Below are 17,066 nucleotides of genomic sequence, written 5' to 3'. Positions count from 1 at the left end.
AGAACTAAAGAGACTTATAAACTCGCTCCCACTGTCAGACAGTCCTCACAATGATGCAGGAATCTGCGCTGCACCTCCAGGGGCAGCCTGCTGTGCTCAACAGGACGGTCCTCTCAAGGACACGCACCTCGTGCTGACAGCTGGCACCGTCCCCCGGGGCTGCAGAAGGGAAGGGGGGTTCCCAGCAGTGAGTGGAGGACTGCTGGGTAAACCGCATGGAAATCCCCACCCGCAGGGAGGCTCAGACGTCAGAACGGAGAAGTACAGGGTGTCTCCTAGGGCTGCGATTTAATACCAGGGTGACATGTGTAAGGCCCCTTCCTTTCTTTGGGGGGGGGGGGAGTGGACGGGGGTCGTAGACCCCATTTAACCAACCAGTGTGCCAAAATCCAAGGGGAGTGGTCCGTTGTCTAAGTAAAGCGGATTTTCCACAAACTTCCACTCTGACTGGAAGCCCAGACGAAAGTGATCCAACTAAAAAGCCCATGGCCTTTGCCCAGCCATCCTTTTTTCTGAGAATCCTCCCCAAACGTCAGCCGGTGAATTGGGACAGCGCCCCCAACGGGCCAGCCGGCAAGAACGCTCCCGGCCCCAAACCAGGAGGGGCCGCCCTCGGGGCAGAGCAGCCAAAACTCACCCGCACGTCTGTCCCTACTTGGTCACCGTCCGGACACAGCCCGGCAGGGCCTGGTCACATCTGGGAGAGCTTCCGTCGCCGGGACTGCAGCCACCGCCCCTGCATCTGCCGGCTGCGGAGGACACAGAACAGCCAGAGCCCCGGCTCCGGCGCGGGAAAGTTGGCGCGGGGAAGAGTTCAGAAGTGGGCGGGAGTGTGTTTAAAAAAAAAGGGTGGAAACCCCACCAGCCAAGTCCGCAGAAAAAATAACTGAAGTCTGCCTATCGGGGCCGGAGCCCCTCCCCGCGGCCCGCGCAGAGGAGCCGACCCAGGGCCGCTTCCTCCGGCTGCGCAGGGTCAGCGCAGGCCCTGCGACCCCGCACCCTCCGCCGGCCCCTGGCCCTGCGCGCCGCGACGGCACCGTCCCGGCCATCGCCGATGAGCAGCCTCAACGCCACTTCGCCCGGCCGCCACGGTGAGTGCCCGCCGCGGGCGGGGTCCGGGGGTCCGGCCAACTCCGGCCCGGGCCGGACAGGGGCGCGGGGGCCGAGCCGCGGCCCAGGACAGGGGATGCCGGCCGGTCCAGGCCGAACCCCGCGCCATCCCAAGGCTCGCGGTGCCGGGTCGCACGGAGTTCCCTATCCCGCGCCCGGAGGGACCCTGCCCCCACCCCCACCCCCACCCTCACCCGGGGCGGAGGGGGGGACTCGGAGCTCCCCGACCCTTGCGCGGGCTCTGCGCTCGCCGCTCCACCCTGACGCCCGGCAGTGTGCCCCCCACCCCCACCCCGGCGCGCGGGGTCCCGCCTTGAGCCCCGACCTTGGCGCGCGGACAGTGCGCCCCGGGCCTGGAGAGGCCTCCGCACCCCGCATCGCGTCCGCTCGGTTTGTTTCTTTGCGTGCCGGTCGGGATGTATCCGACAGAACTTTCCCCTAAAAGGATAAATAAGTGACCTCCTAGGAAGGGGCGGAGGTTAAGCAGCCCAGAGTCAGAAGCTTCGGCTAGGGCTAGGCCGCCGGGGCCGGGATGTGGGGCTCGTTTGGAGAAAACGCGGGGTCAGCCCACTGTCCCGTCTCCTGGACCGAGAGATGGCGAGGGGAGCTCGCCTCCACCAGGACTTCAGTGGTTTGTCATTTCCCACGGCCTGAGCCTGTTTCTTTTAGAAACCCGCGCGTTCTGTTGCTGACAGGAAACCATACACCCTGCGACTCACTGGGAGGCTGTTCAGAAACATTTCTGGGCCGTCCCACGCCTCCCCTGGGCTGTGCAATAAAAAACGAAACGTGTATTTAGAAAAAGAATGAACGTGTATCCCTCTTACCCCCACCCTGGCCAAGTCCTTAGAAGCTGTGAAGGAATAAGCATTCTGAGTCTATAATGTAATCATGCCAGGTCATTAATGTGGTAACGATGCGGGTATTGGCGACACCCGCTCCTTTTACGTCTCTAAAACCCGGGTGGTGTGTGGCCAGGTCTGTGTCTGTGTACTGTGGGCCTCTGTGCGTGGCTGGCTCAGCTGGGTCCAGGCACACAGAGTGGGGTCACAGTGGGAGCCTGGCTGCTGTATTGGCATCATGTGTGCCACCTAGTAGCCAAGCCACCTTCTTAGCCACAGTTTCATCATCTGCAAAATGGGAATATAAAATATTCCTCATTGGGCTGTGAGAATTCAGTGCATGTCAGTGGCTCAGCACAGAGATGGAGGTAAACAAAGTGTGAGATGAATGTCAGGCATCTTTGTTCGGTTTGAGACAGTGGATCTGTTCGTTCATGTGTGTCTTAGAGTGTGTGTGCGTCAAGAAAGACACTGCTGAGCTCATGGGAGGGGGGTAGGACTGAGGGACAGAACCCGGCAATCATCCCGGTCAGGTGCTGAGGAAGTGCAGGCCGGCGGACAGGCCCTGTCGGCAGAGGCCAGGCTGGCCTGCCCCAGAGCTCAGCCCGCCCCTCCCCCAGCAGTTCTCTGGAATTCAAGTTTCAGACCTTGACCAATGGCTGCAAACACCGCCCTTCGGGGACAATGGGGATGCAGCCCCTACTTGCACACCCTTCCAGATTTCCCTCAGGACGGGATTGCTGGCAGGCTCTCGGCTGTGGGGGAACCCTGCGGCCCTAGCTCTTGCTGCTAACTCAGGCAGGATGTCTCGGTTTACATCACTGTTCCTCAGAACCTGAGATTAGAATGGAGAGGACCGCTACCCCCCTCGAGCCCGCCCCTCCCCTCCCGCCCAGGCCATGCCTGCCCTACCCAGCTGGGCTCCCAGCCGCTCAGAGGCCACAGTTATTGCAAATGAGTTATGTGCAGAAATCCATTGCCTTGCCCTTGGATGAAAGAGGTCAGCACGCTCGTAAGGAGATGGCCAGGTTTGGCAGCCTGTGTAAAACGTGCTGCCTCAGTCGGAGCAGAAAGGATCGCATCTAGAGCCAAATGGAATTCCACCTCAGCCATTGCTCTACCCCTGCAGACACGGGTGGAGTAGGGAGTCACGTGGCAGGGGCACAGCCAGCACCTGGGCCTTTCCAAGGGTGCCATGTCTGGGCCGTTATCTGGGGGCTTGCCGTGGACCCTGGGAAACGGGTGTGTGGGGAGCGAGCCACCCGGGTTTGCAGTGGGAGCACATCAGCCCATCTACAATGAGCAGGAAGAGGCCTCTTACCAGGCAAGCGGGGAAGGTTGGCAAATCAAGTCTCTTTGCCTCTTTGGGAGGCAAACGCCATTCTGAGGCCCCCACCGACATACCTTCTAGAAACTGAGCAAACACCGTGGGCCAGCAAGCACAAGCTCAAAGCTAAACAAACAAACCTGAACAATGAACGAAGAGCGCATGCTGGAGGAGGACCCCTGCTGCCCACCTCGGGGGCAGCCACTTTATCGCTTTGTCAGAAGCCTCCTAGGAGCACTGCGCGCGCACTAGTCTACAGTTACTTTTCACTCGACAAAAGGAAACTTATCTGTGTGCTCTGCCTCATCTTGGTTTTTTTCTTAAGAATAGGTGTTAAAGATTACACCAGATCCTCCTCAAATGCACATTGGGGTTGTGTACAGTCTGATTGACTTTTTTCTAACCAGACACAGTTCTGCCACTCTACTTGTAAGTGAGTTGTATATGCATGTGTTTGCATACTTTCAGGATAAATTCCCCCAGAATTTAACTTCTGGGACAAAGACTGTGTGGCTTTAAAATGTTAATAGATGCTGAAATTGCCCTCCAAAAGGTCACGTGATTACAAACACCACCAGTAGCCAATGAAAGGTGCCCTGACAGGTGAGGCTGGGCAGGGTTTTGTGCCCCTAGAGGACAGTATATTTCTTTTTCAGGGAAAGCACCTCTTTATGGCCTTGGCCCGTGGCCTGTCAGGTTCCCGCCCCCATGGGAAATGCCCCCACAAGTTAATGACGTGTCCTCCCTCCCATGGGGAGCTGGCGGTAGAGCAGGGGCCCGGGTCCCACACATGCTGTGGAGTCACCTGGGTTGGCCCCGCCTCCAGCCCTCACTGGCTTTGGGGAGGTCCAAAAGGCCTCTGAGCCTCGCTTTCCTCGTCTGTACATGGGAGTAATAACAGCCTCTTCACAGGAGTCACGTGGTGGGCCGGGAATAAAGCTTGGCTCCATGCCCGGGAGCAGCGGTGTCTGTGGCTGTTGTTGGCTGACGTTATCAGCGCCAGCCCTGCCTGCAGGTGCTGGTAATCTCCGTCTGGCTGCAACGCTGCTGTTTTGTTTTTGATAATGTAACAACGACAACAGCAGCACCTACATGCCAAGTCCTGCGGCGGCCTGGCCCGGGTCACCCCCACAGCCTGGTCTCACCGGCCCGGCCTTTTCTTACCTGTTTCTCTCGAGGCTCAGGGGGAAGGGTTCCCAAGAACGGAGGCCTCAGCCAGGCTGGGGACACCAGAGCTACAGATGCCAACCCGAGGGGGGCATGTGGGGACATGTGGGCCTGCTGTCCCTGTCCCTGCTGCCCTCCCCCCTGCGAGCTGTGCCTGGGGCATCACTGCTTAGCTTTGCACCCAGGGAGACTCTGTGTGGCACAGGCACTCAGGGCCTGCCAGGCAGCCGTGGCTCTTCATCCAGGCCTGTGGTCCCGCCTCAGCTCACCACTGCCCACCAGACTCCCTGTCCTGTGGTCAGGCCTGATCCACACCGGGCCAGCTGCTCTCCGCCCTGCCTTGCGCAGCCAGCTCAGGCTTCCCCGGAGCCTCCTCCGTGGCCCTCCTCGTGTCCGGGCCACCTGCCTCCAGAGCTTCATCCTCACAACTGTCTGCTTCAGCCCCACCCGATTCTCTGGGCACCTCCCCCACCCCACCCGCACACACAGGCACCGCCTGCCTGGCCTGCAGCTGCTTGTCGCTTTAGGCCTGGTTAACGCACTCCCACCTCCCTTGCCCTCCCCACACCAGAAAATCCCCACCAGGGCCCTGGGGACACTTGTCAACCCCAACAGACCCCTGGGCCTGCCCGCCTCACAGAATTCTGACCTCCCCAGGGTCCCCATGACTCATCTGCCGCCGAGTGGGCCTGGCACAGGCTGGTGCTCAGAGAGTGACGTGGAAGTGAATGGAGTGTCCGTTCCACATGTCAAGGTGCCTTTTAGAAACCAGACACTTGATAGCTCCTAGTCCAGGACTCAGCATATCTAGGGAGTTAATGAAAAATAAATTGAGATGCACAGAAAGTCAAACCAGAACAGATTCTACAACATGCAGACGGGCCCCGGCGGGCCCCGCCTGAGCATTCAGTCACAAAGGGCCGCCCTCAGAGGGCCACACTCACTAGGTTAATGCTCTGTTGTCACCGTCTTGAAATTCTTACATTTGGAAAGGGGTCCCACGTTTTCATTTTGCACCGGGCCCCAGAAATTCTAGCTCGTCTTCCTCGGGTAAACGGATAATAACCATTTCTGCCTCAGGGTGTGCGCGAGGACTGAAGGGGCCGTCCTAGGTCAAGGCCCCAGCACAGGCCTGATACACCTTCCTCACTGGACTCACTGCGCCTCGAGGGCACTGAATGAGTGCTGGCGCCCTCCCACCGCCTCTTCCTTGTTCCCAGGCCTTCCCTCTGCAGCCCGTTTGAACCCAGAGAGTAGCACCCAGCCACAGGATGGCACAGGCTGCCCAGGCCCTGAGCCGGGGCCAGGCCTCGGCCCCGCAGGGCAGGCGCCCTGCAATGGCTGTGGGGAGCTGCTCCCCCCTGAGCCGTGAGAGCTGCCACCAACCCGCTGCCCCTCATGTTTCTATAAAAGCAGGGGTGCAGTGAGTGCGGAGCAGCCCAGAGAGCGCGCGAGGCCCAGCGCTCAGTCTCCTTTACGTGATACCAGGGCCCGGCCCTCCGTGCTCCCCACCTCACCTGAGCACCTACCCGTCTAAAGGGGCCTCACTGTCTCATTCTCCACGGGGAAGAGAAGACGCTTTAAAGTCACTGAATGAATGAATGAATGAATGAATGAAAGTTCCAACCCATGTAGACAAAGCCTGATCCACACAGAGAGCCATGTGGGTCCTGGATTCACCTGAGTCCCCTCCTGATCAGGGAAGGACTCCGCCACTCAGTGGCCTGTGTGATGAGAGCTCCCTTGGTTCAGCCCAGGGCCTTTCCATCCAGGAGCCCTGTCCCTGCACACGGGAGCCACCCCGTCCAGGGGCCCTGTCCCTGCCCACGGGAGCCGCCCCGTCCATGGGCCCTGTCCCTGCCCACGGGAGCCGCCCCGTCCATGGGCCCTGTCCCTGCCCACGGGAGCCGCCCAGTCCATGGGCCCTGTCCCTGCCCACGGGAGCCGCCCCATCCATGGGCCCTGTCCCTGCACACGGGAGCTGCCCTGTCCATGGGCCCTATCCCTGCACACGGGAGCCGCCCCGTCCATGGGCCCTGTCCCTGCACACGGGAGCCTTTCCATCCAGGAGCCCTGTCCCTGCACACGGGAGCCCACCCATCCATGGGCCCTGTCCCTGCACACGGGAGCCGCCTCGTCCAGGGGCCCTGTCCCTGCACACGGGAGCCTTTCCATCCATGAGCCCTGTCCCTGCACACGGGAGCCCACCCATCCATGGGCCCTGTCCCTGCACACGGGAGCCGCCCCGTCCAGGGGCCCTGTCCCTGCACACGGGAGCCTTTCCATCCATGAGCCCTGTCCCTGCACACGGGAGCCCACCCATCCATGGGCCCTGTCCCTGCACACGGGAGCCTTTCCATCCAGGGGCCCTGTCCCTGTACACGGGAGCCGCCCCGTCCATGGGCCCTGTCCCTGCACACGGGAGCCACCCCGTCCATGGGCCCTGTCCCTGCACACGGGAGCCACCCCGTCCCTGGGCCCTGTCCCTGCACACGGGAGCCACCCCGTCCATGGGCCCTGTCCCTGCACACGGGAGCCGCCCCGTCCCTGGGCCCTGTCCCTGCACACGGGAGCCGCCCCGTCCATGGGCCCTGTCCCTGCACACAGAGCCGCCCCGTCCACCGCCCACAGGCGCGCCACCTTCCTGTCTCTCACACAGTCGTGCTTTCCTTTCCCTTGCGGCTGCCATTGACGGTTCACAGGGGGACTCTCGGGGCCCTTCATCGCAGGACCTCTCCCAACAGAGCTTCCTCTCCCCCCCCCCAGCCGCTCCTGCCTGAGCTCCTGTGGCGTCCGGGCTGCCTGTGACCGGGTCCTGGGACTGCCTGTCATTTGAATCGTCACCCTTTAAGTTCCCATTTTAGTGAATTAATTTTAGTTGTGGCTGGAAACCTGGAGTAGTCCATTTTTAATTTCACAATCTCTGTTCCCCCTTTTCTACAAATTCTATAAATTATCTGACCCACTCTCCTCTGATGGTGACTCTCTGACTCAAAGCTTCATTTCGGGTAAGTTATCTCATGTCACCCTGAGCAGCCCCGCGGGAGGTATTCTTATCTCCATTTTGCACGTGATGACACTGGAACTGAAGCGACGGCAGGTGATGTGGTTGCTGGGAGCCAAGGCCCGTGACCCGGGAGCAGCTCACAGAGGCAGGTTTCCAGGGGAGGGCGCAGCCCGCTCCACCCGCACACCGGGCGCTGGTTTAGGGCCACACCGGGCACTTGTTTAGGACCACACCGGGCGCTTGTTTAGGGCCACACCGGGCGCTTGTTTAGGACCACACCGGGTGCTTGCTTAGGGCCCACACCGGGCACTTGCTTAGGGCCACACCGGGCGCTTGTTTAGGACCACACCGGGCGCTTGCTTAGGGCCACACCGGGCGCTTGTTTAGGGCCCACACCGGGCACCTTGCTTAGAGCCACACCGGGCGCTTGCTTAGGGCCCACACCGGGCGCTTGTTTAGGACCACACCGGGCGCTTCTTTAGGGCCACACCGGGCGCTTGCTTAGGGCCACACCGGGCGCTTGCTTAGGGCCACACCGGGCACCTTGCTTAGGGCTGATGTTGCTGTTGGAGACCCACAAAAATATGTGTTCCCTTTAAACTCAAATAGGAAAAAATGAACTTTTAGGACTAAGCGTTACAGTTTTTATACCAATGCCACTATAAAAATCAATTTTTAATAATTGGGGAGAGAAGGGACTGTGAAGGCAAAGCACCCAGGCTGACGAAGGTCACACCTGCGGCCCATCAAGGCCTAAGAGTGGATGCCTGTTGGTCCCCAGACTGTCGCTCTCCCACCGGACCCTGCCCTGCTCCCCGGGCTCGGGCTCCGCTGCCTCCACAGGGCTGCCCCTCCTCCAGCCCTCACGCTCCTTCCCGGGCAGTCCTGCCCAGTGCAGTGCGACCCCCGGGCTGGCCACATGTGGTGGCTGCTCTTGCTCCTGCCTCTCCTGCCCTAGAAAGAGTCACGGAGTCAAAGTAAATGCTTGAGGACACCCAGGACTCTCTCTGCCTCTGCCTCTGCCTCTGCCTCCGCCTCTGTCCCTATCTCTACCTCCGTTTATCCCTCTGTCTTTATCTCTCTTTCTTTCTCTTACTCTCTTGGCTTTTTAAGGTAGGAAATTGGGCTGCTCATCATTTAAAAGTTTAAAAACAAGCTTTCTTTGCCCGGTGTCATTACTGGGGAAGCCGCTCATGTTCCTGTAGAAAGATGCACATGAGACAGGGGGAAGGATGAAGGGAGGCTCTTTCTAGAGCAAGGTGATTTCAGGTACCCAGGGGACCCCCAGATGAGGGCGTGGGGACCATTCAGAGGGAGGCCTGGGCAGAGAGAGCGATGGGACCTCCGTGGAAAGAGGCCCCGCAGAGGGCTTCCCGGGAGCCGGGCAGAGCCTGCTGGAGCTGCGCTGGTCACTCTGGATTGGGGGCAGGGGCCGCAGTGTGGTCTTAGCCCAGGGGCCAAGGGCAGGCTGGTGAGTAGCGTTGGGCTACTCCACACCCTCTGGGATACACATGCACAGGGATGCGATCCTGTTCATGCCAGTTGGCAATATTGACACCGACGTTCAACGAGGTCGTTTCCCCAAGGCCTTCCTGGGCATCCTGGCACTGCCCAGCCTTGAGCCAGGCATGTCCCTCCACCTCCGGGACATGGCAGCTCCGTGACGGAGGGCCTTGCCATGACCCCATCCCTCTGCCCAGCTCCCTGCAGCCCTGAGGTCACTCTCCTGGCCTCAGAAGAAACAACCTTCCTTTGTTCGCCCGCCTCTGCCGCTTGTGCTGGCTCTGCCCTCTGCCAGCTCCCACCTGTTGGCCTGGCAGCTGCTATTGAAATGCTCAGAGAGGCACCGGGGGCCGCTGTGCCTACGGGTCCTGCCAGCTGAGGCCACCCCCACGCAGGTCCTCTCCACTGGGCAGGCGGTGGGTAGCTGCCCCAGGGTCACCACAGGGGCACCGGGAGAGAATAATGCCCCACAGTCTGGGGCCGCCTCCACAGGCCACCCGGGCTGGAAGCTCTGTTGTAGAGCTCTCCCAGGCGGAGGCTGGGACTGCAGGCGCGTTATACTTCGCTGGCACTGTCAAGTCGGTTTCCTGCCTTCATTCAAGAGCCGCCCCCCTCTGACAGGGACATACAGTGAAGCTCAGAAAAGCAACTTGACATGTGAGACTCACACAGGCAAGGGGAAGGAGGTGGGCAAGACTGGGACGAGGTCTCTGGTAACCTTCGGTGCACTGTTGGTGCCACAGAAACTTGGTCACCAGGCTTTTAGTGGGGCTCAGGAGAGAGTGATGCTGAGGATGCTGGGACTGCATGTCACCAAAGAGAAGAAACTGTGACATTAACCCTACGTTACCCATACCTCTCTGCCCTACACACACCCACACACGTGCACAGGCACTCACCCATACAGGCACATATACAGGCATGGACACATACACACATGCACACAGGCACTCACACATCCACACATGTGCACACGCATATAGGCATGGGCACATACAGGCACTCACACATACACACGTGCACACGCATACAGGCATGGGCACATACAGGCACACATACACACATGTGCGCGCACATACAGACATGGACACATACGTACGCACAGGCATACGCACACATGCACACACATGGGAACACACACCCATACGCCCCTTACCACTTCCTTGCATTTCTCAGTGACAGACTGTGAGCCCAGGTTCAAGGCAGAGCCATGCTCTCTTGGAGTCTAGTTTGGTCTGGAGCACAGCAGGCAGGTCTATGGGGCCTACTGGCCCCCCTCTACCCCCACCCCCAGAGGTAACGGAAGCAATGGAGGAGCTGCTGCCTACAGCGTCATTGGCCTTAGCTATGCTTTTCAGCTTTTCTCTCACCATCATTTCCCAGGCACCAGCCCACCTCTTCACCTCAGTCTGGGATGTCCGCAGTGTGCCCGGCTGTCGGCGCTGCGTTCTCAAAGCCCCTCTGTCTGGTCTCACCTGAGCCAGACCCCTCAGCCGCGTGGCAGACAGGGGCATGCTCACAGGTTGGGGGGTTCAGTGAGCTAGTTTGGGTTATTTTAGGTGGGGCCCAGCATTGCCTCTCCCTTGCATTCCCTCCTTGAACCACCCCAAGTCTATTCACAAAGATGGTGATTTATTAATGAGGCTGTTAATAAGTTGGTCTTCCCTCTGGCAGGGAGCCTTGCAGCGCACTCAGGTTCCAGGAGTTAAATTCTGGGGCACTTTCCAGATTTGACCCTACACAGCCCTCTTCACTCCCAGCCTATCACATAACAGGGGTCCTTTCATAAGCCCCAAGTTTCCAGTGACCCCTTGGGTAGCAGGTGGCACAAGCCAGGAGCCTGCAGCTCTCCGTCCACTTCTGGGGCACGCAGTGCAGAGGGCTGCCTTCGACCCCACATCCAGGCCGGTGCCCTTTGAGTGTAATCCAGGGAGTGCCTCCTGTGAGCAAGGGCTGCACAGGAGACCCCGGGGGACACAGACTGTGCCTTCACAGGGTCTCCAGCCTCCTGGGGGTGGGAGCAAAACCAAGAACATCGCAGGCAAAGCGGTGCAAACACCATTCTCAGCCGCTTGGTCCTCCGGACCAGTGGCCACACCTGGCTCGTTCGTCCCCTCGGGAATGAAGGGACCTCTAGAAGAACGGCTTCCCTCCTGGGGTCCCCACTCCACAAAAATGGTGTCACAGCTACAGATTTCCACGGCAGTTATTTTAATCAGAAATGACGTTTCTACAAAATAAATTCTTGGATAAAGTCTGAAAATATAGGCGACAGAAGCCCCTCTGACGCGGTTGTGTGGGAGTGAGCGGCCTGGTGCCCGCAGTCACCTCGGGACACTGAGGGTTTCATGGCACCATGTTTGCAAGCTCCTGCCGGCACCTTCTGGAACGGTTGCCTGAGGGCCCATCGCTCGGTTCTGCTGCCCGAGGTGGTGCTCTGGGCTTGGATCTCAAGGACCCTTCGTACTGGACATTTCCATCCTGTGACGCCATCGAGCACTCTCATTGGGTGAAGTGTGTGCCGTAGCCAGATCACGATGCGCCCCCCACTGTCAACCTTTACCAGTTAATCCCATGAGAAAAACTCTTACCAAACTTCGGGAACCCTATGGCCCCAGGAAGACAAGCTGAAAAGTTGGAAAGGAAACTGGATGGAAGATTTTATTATGAAACCATCTCCCCACAAGTGCTTACTATCCACCATATACCTCCCTGGTCCGTCAGTAGAAACACGGAGTGTTACAGCGTGTCCCCCTGTCCTCTGTCCTGGTGGGGGGGGAGGAGACCTCGGACCACGGACCCTTGCCCTCGAAGCATTGCCAGGCTCTTGGGCACCGAGGCGCACACATGGCAGGGATCAAAAGCATCCAGTCCTCCTAGTGGGAAATTTCCTGTCGAATGATTTCAGCTTCCAGATTGAAATGCCTGAGTCTTGTGATTGTTCACTGAAAGAGCTAAAGAGAGATCCCCGTGTTTAAAGAACAAGTTCAGATAATGTAGCCCCCAGCTGTAAGCCGAGACCTAATGCTGGCTGACACTGATGGCTCATGTGAAGTGTGGTGGGTTTCTCCTCAGCCAGATGGAGTCTTATCTTGTGGAGCTGAGAGTCTGTGCTGAAGAAGCAGACAGTGACCAGGGCTGCTGTGGAGAATGTCCTATCCCCAGGGAATGACTAAGTAGGGCAAGTGGCAAGGATGTAAAAATAGGACGAACTGTGGGCATGCACGGGCGCCCGCTCTGGACGGGGCTGGGCTGCCTGTCACAGGTGCCAGGAAATGTGAGCTGGGCCATCCCTGGCTGCCAGCCATCCCCGTCCCTGTCCCTGTGAGCTGGGTCTGCAGGCCACGCCTCTGCCTCAGGACTCAGGATTTGGTTGTGAATGGCAGGGCTGTGACTTGAGCCCAAGTGATCCAACCCTTGGCCATCTCTTAGCCCCTGCCCACCCCCCTTTCACGTGGGCAGGAAATGGGGAGTTCAACGTGGAGCAGTTTCCTTTCACAGGAGGAGTGAGAGAACATTGTCTCCATGGGCGTTTTAACTCCTTCTATTCACACCAGGCTTTGGTGATCACCCCCAGGCCATTGCCTATTAAGAATAGTGGAGCCAGCACCGGTTTGGCTCAGTGGATAGAGCGTCGGCCAGCGGACTGAGGGGTCCCAGGTTCGATTCCGGTCAGGGGCATATACCTTGGTTGCGGGTACATCCCCAGTGGGGGGCGTGCAGGAGGCAGCTGATCGATGTTTCTCTCTCATCGATGTTTCTAACTCTCTGTCCCTGTCCCTTCCTCTCTGTAAAAAATCAATAAAATATATTAAAAAAAAAAAAAAAAGAATAGTGGAGCTTCTGAAAGACCTTCTAGAATAGTGGTTCTCAACCTTCCTAATGCCACGACCCTTTAATACAGTTCCTCATGTTGTGGTGACCCCCAACCATAAAATTATTTTCGTTGCTACTTCATAACTGTAATTTTGCTACTGTTATGAGTCGTAATGTAAATATCTGATATGCAGGATGTATTTTCATTGTTATAAATTGAACATAATTAAAGCATAGTGATTCATCACAAAAACAATATGTAATTATATATGTGTTTTCCAATGGTCTTGGTCGACCCCTGTGAAAGGGTCGTTCGACCCCCAAAGGGGTCGCGACCCACAGGTTGAGAACCGCTGTTCTAGAACATGTTATTTTAAAGCAACTCATTTGTGTGAAAAGGTGTTGGTCGCTCACTGAGAAAACAAACGATGCTGAGAAAGTCCAAGCCCGTCTTTAAGACATTGCGGTCCAAGGCAGATGAGATCCATGGTTTCCTTCGGAGTCCAGGGGTCCTTGAGGCTGCTCCCTGCTCAGGGTGCTCCTGGGCCACTTGTTTCCTCACCTCTTCACTGCCTCTCCCCCGCTGTTTCCAGGACGTTCCCTTCTGAGGTCCCACTGCCCTGAACCATGGTTATCTGAGTTCCTTGGCCTTAGTTCGTGGTGTGTTTACTGAGCCAGCAGCCTCCAGCGGCCTCCGTACTGCTGCTAAACGCTGCCCAGATCCCCTCCAGCCTCCCTGGGCCAGACCCAGGCTGTGGCCACTTGGATTGGCCACTTGTCCTCTTCTGGGACTTTACGACCTGGAGCTTGGGATTTCCTGGGCAGTCCCTCTGTGACAGGGCCACACCCATCCGTGGGGTTGCCTGGAGAAGTCCCAGGAGCTGGGGCCACAGCCCTCACCTACAGAGATGGCCTGGACCCTGCACAGGCTTTAGGTCAGAAGCAGACTCACCCAGGCCGCCTTGCCAGCTGCTGTCAGCTCCAGCACTAACCAGTGAGAGTGGCCTCGGGATAGTGACTTCACCCACATTGCCCTCTGTGACCCTGGGGTCCTACAGCCTCATGGGGGTTCAGGCTGCAGTGGGCCCAGGTGCAGCTGGACTCTAACCCGTAGCAGGTGGGCGCGGACCTGAACAGTGTCCTGTGTTCTAATGTCACGTGGGTTGAAAGTGCAGGTTTCCGGTATGACAGACCTGTGTTCAAGATGCACATAAGCCACTCGGTCCCCGACCTTTCGGCCCTTAAATGCAAAGGTAGGTGAAGGTCCAGGCCTCGCTGGGGCAAGCACTCAGAAAATGTTAGCCTGAGAAAAAAGACACATGGGGGCCTGCAACACAGGCCAAATTCAGCCTGCAACCTCCTTTTATAAATAAAGTTTTATTGGACACAGTTGCACCCATTGTTTATGGGTCTATGACTGCTTTCACGTAAGAAAGGAAGAGTTGTCACAAAGAACTTATGTCCCACAACGCCTAAACTATTTACTATGTGGCCTTATGAAAAACGTTTGCTGACTCCCTAGCCAGTTTGTTCAGTGGCAGTGGTTCTCAACCGGTGGGTCGCGAACAATGAAAATACATCCTGCATATCAGATATTTACATTACGATTCATAACAGTAGCAAAATTACAGTTATGAAGTAGCAACGAAAATAATTATATGGTTGGGGGTCACCACAACATGAGGAACTGTATTAAAGGGTCGTGGCATTAGGAAGGTTGAGAACCACTGGTTAAAGTGATGGCCCACAGACTGTAAGTCGCAGGTTGATTCCAGTCAAGGGCACGTACCTCAGTAGCAGGCTTAATCCCCATCCTAGGTTGGAGCACGCGCAGGAGGCAACCAATCGATGTGTCTCTCTCACATCAATGTTTCTCTCTGCCTCTCCCTCTCCCTAAAAATCAATGGAAAAAATACCCTCTGGTGAGGATTAACAACAAAAAAAGTTTGCCAACTTCTGACTTAAGCCAACAGGAGAATTCTCATGGTTCCACTTCTAGGCCTGAGCCCACTGGCCCCATTGCACCTGTCTTTGGGGGCACCATGGCTTCACCGATGGACAAGAAGCCATGGAAAAGGCCCACAGCCAAGGTCAGGGACCCGGCAGCAGGCAGGGAGTCCCACTTGGGTCCGGCCGGGCACGGCTGATGCGCCTTGGCTCCCGTGACTCGATCTTCCCGGGCGGCCAAAGGGGCGGGTCCTCCTTGTAGCCTCTCTCTTGCCCTCCTGTCACTCCCTCTGTAACACAGGCATGTGGGGCCACTGCTGACCAGGAGAGAGCCCTCACCTCAGCCAGCACTTGTGGGACAGGCTCTCCCTGGCCTTCAGCTAGAGAGCCAGCCCACTCGCCGAGCCTTCAAAGAGCCAGGCCTCTCACACAGGGTCCAGGCAAGGGGATATCCCACCCCACATGGCACTGTCAGGCCAGGGCACTGCACTAACCACTGGGCCCTCCCCCCCTCTTCTCAGGTTTGGAGATGGAGACTCACAGGGAGCAGTGTGGCCGATTTGACCAGTTACAAAATGGTGGGCCCTGAGTTCGACCCTGCATCTGTGCCCTGGCCTTGGCCTCTGCCCCTGGCACCAGCAAGCTTGTGGCCCAGGAGTCACGGTCCATGCACACCTATTGAGCACCAACTGCATGTCAGCCCTGGTTGAGGTCCCGAAGGGGAGCTCACATTCTGGTGGGATGGACAGGTGGACACGAGATACGTGGGTAGAAGGCGCAGCTGTCAGGTGGTTAATCAAGTGAGGGAGACAGAGAAGGCCACGGGGTGCGAGGGGTCCCATTTACAGAGCACGGCCACAGAAGTCTCCGTTCGGGGAGGTGATGTTTTAGAAAAACCTAAAGAAACAGGGCTGTCTGAGAGAAGACAGGCGAGGCAGAGAGCACAGCAAGTGCCCAGGCCCTGAGCCAGGAAGAGGCCTGGCCGGATCGGGAACAGCCAAGAGGCCGTGCGGCTGGGGGAGAAGGGTGGGAAGTGGAAACTAGGAGGTGAAGTCAGACAAGTGAGGTGGCAGAGAGCCCGTTCACCTGTTGGAGCTGCTGGGATTCCATCCTCCTCCTGCGTGTGGGTCCTCCACGCCCCTGCTCATGACCTGTAGGAGGCTCTGACCCTGAGAGAGGAGCCCTCAGCATCTTAGCTAATCTCTAGCAAGGGGCTGCGAGCTGGGCCCTGGGCCAGCATGCCTTGTGGTAGGAGCAGAGGGGGAAGGAAGAGATGGTGGAGGATTCCTGAGGAGCACCTGAGCGATGCCTTAGTTGTGGGTATGGACACACACACACACACACACACACACACACACACACGGAGGCGCCCCAATGTCAGTGCCCTTAGAGAGCCAGCCTTCAGTCTCAGCTCAGCTGTGCCCTTCAGGCCCACGTGGGGGTCCCCACATGCTGGGGGGGGGGGGGCATAGGTGCCTGCCCTGAGCCCTGGCTGAGGACAGCCCTTTGCCTCACAGGCAGCCACCCGGCTGGACTGTGTCCGAGTGCAAGCGTGTTGTATTTCTTCACTCCCCTTCGTTCCGCGGGTGGAAATGCTTTCCCGCAGGCCTGCCTCTGATAAGGCCCAGGAGTGACGAGGGCAGAGCTAAACCTCTTATCAGGCAGCTGCAGGGGCCGCGGGGCCGTGCTGGCAGGTCGGGTGCTGATAAGGTGGCCCTGGGCCCGGCCACTCACAGCTGATTTCTGAGGCCCACACCTGGAGCCCAACCCTCAGAATAGGGACCGCGAGGCAGGGAGCTCTCCTGCCTTGGACACCAAGGCGAGCTTCTGGTGGCCACAGGTAGTAGGACTGCGGGAGCCATTGGGGACAAGGGTTTGGCCAGGAGGTTGATGGGGCAGCGGTCTCTACAGGGGCCTTCGGGCGGGGAGCAGGCGGGGGAGCTGAGCCTCCCATGGTGCATCAGGACTCCGAGTGGGATCTGAACCCGCTCAGGTTCCCTGGGCGGCACCCGCTGCGTTCTATGGGCAGGACACTGCGACTAGGAAATGGAAGGGCTTCTGATGTGTGACCAGGTTTGAAGCCAGGTTTGCTGTCCCCTTGGCTGCCTTCCTCCCTCCTGGGAGCTCTGATTGAAAGGAGAGTAAAGAACTGGTCCCCCAACCTCCACCCCGCACGTCACACACACCCTATTTAAAGGCAGAAATCCTACCTTCAAAAGTTAGCTCCTCCTCCTTTAGGCTTGGGTCCCTGTAAACTTCCTACCCTTAGGGTAGGACAGACTGGGTTAGCGGGCTGTTTTTGAGCCTAGTTATCCAATCTGTAAAATGGGCCTCTCTGACCTTAGTT

The 17,066-nt window shown here is 58.1% G+C and overlaps 1 protein-coding gene across 1 annotated transcript in view; it reads left to right on the top strand.

The window, feature by feature from the left end:
- The first annotated feature begins 250 nt into the window (after window positions 1-250).
- Window positions 251-17,066, top strand: part of GYPC (glycophorin C (Gerbich blood group)) — a 42,581-nt gene continuing 25,765 nt past the window's right edge. The window contains exon 1 of the mRNA XM_081095952.1: window positions 251-1,091. Within this exon, the coding sequence (XP_080952078.1) occupies window positions 1,055-1,091 (37 nt within the window). The 5' untranslated portion in view covers window positions 251-1,054. The remainder of the gene's footprint in view (window positions 1,092-17,066) is intronic.

Source organism: Myotis nattereri, assembly GCF_964212035.1.
Source record: "Myotis nattereri genome assembly, chromosome: 7".
Taxonomy (NCBI): Eukaryota; Metazoa; Chordata; class Mammalia; order Chiroptera; family Vespertilionidae; genus Myotis; species Myotis nattereri.
The sequence above is the reverse complement of the archived record's forward strand: the minus strand, read 5'-3'. Positions and strand labels throughout refer to the sequence as shown.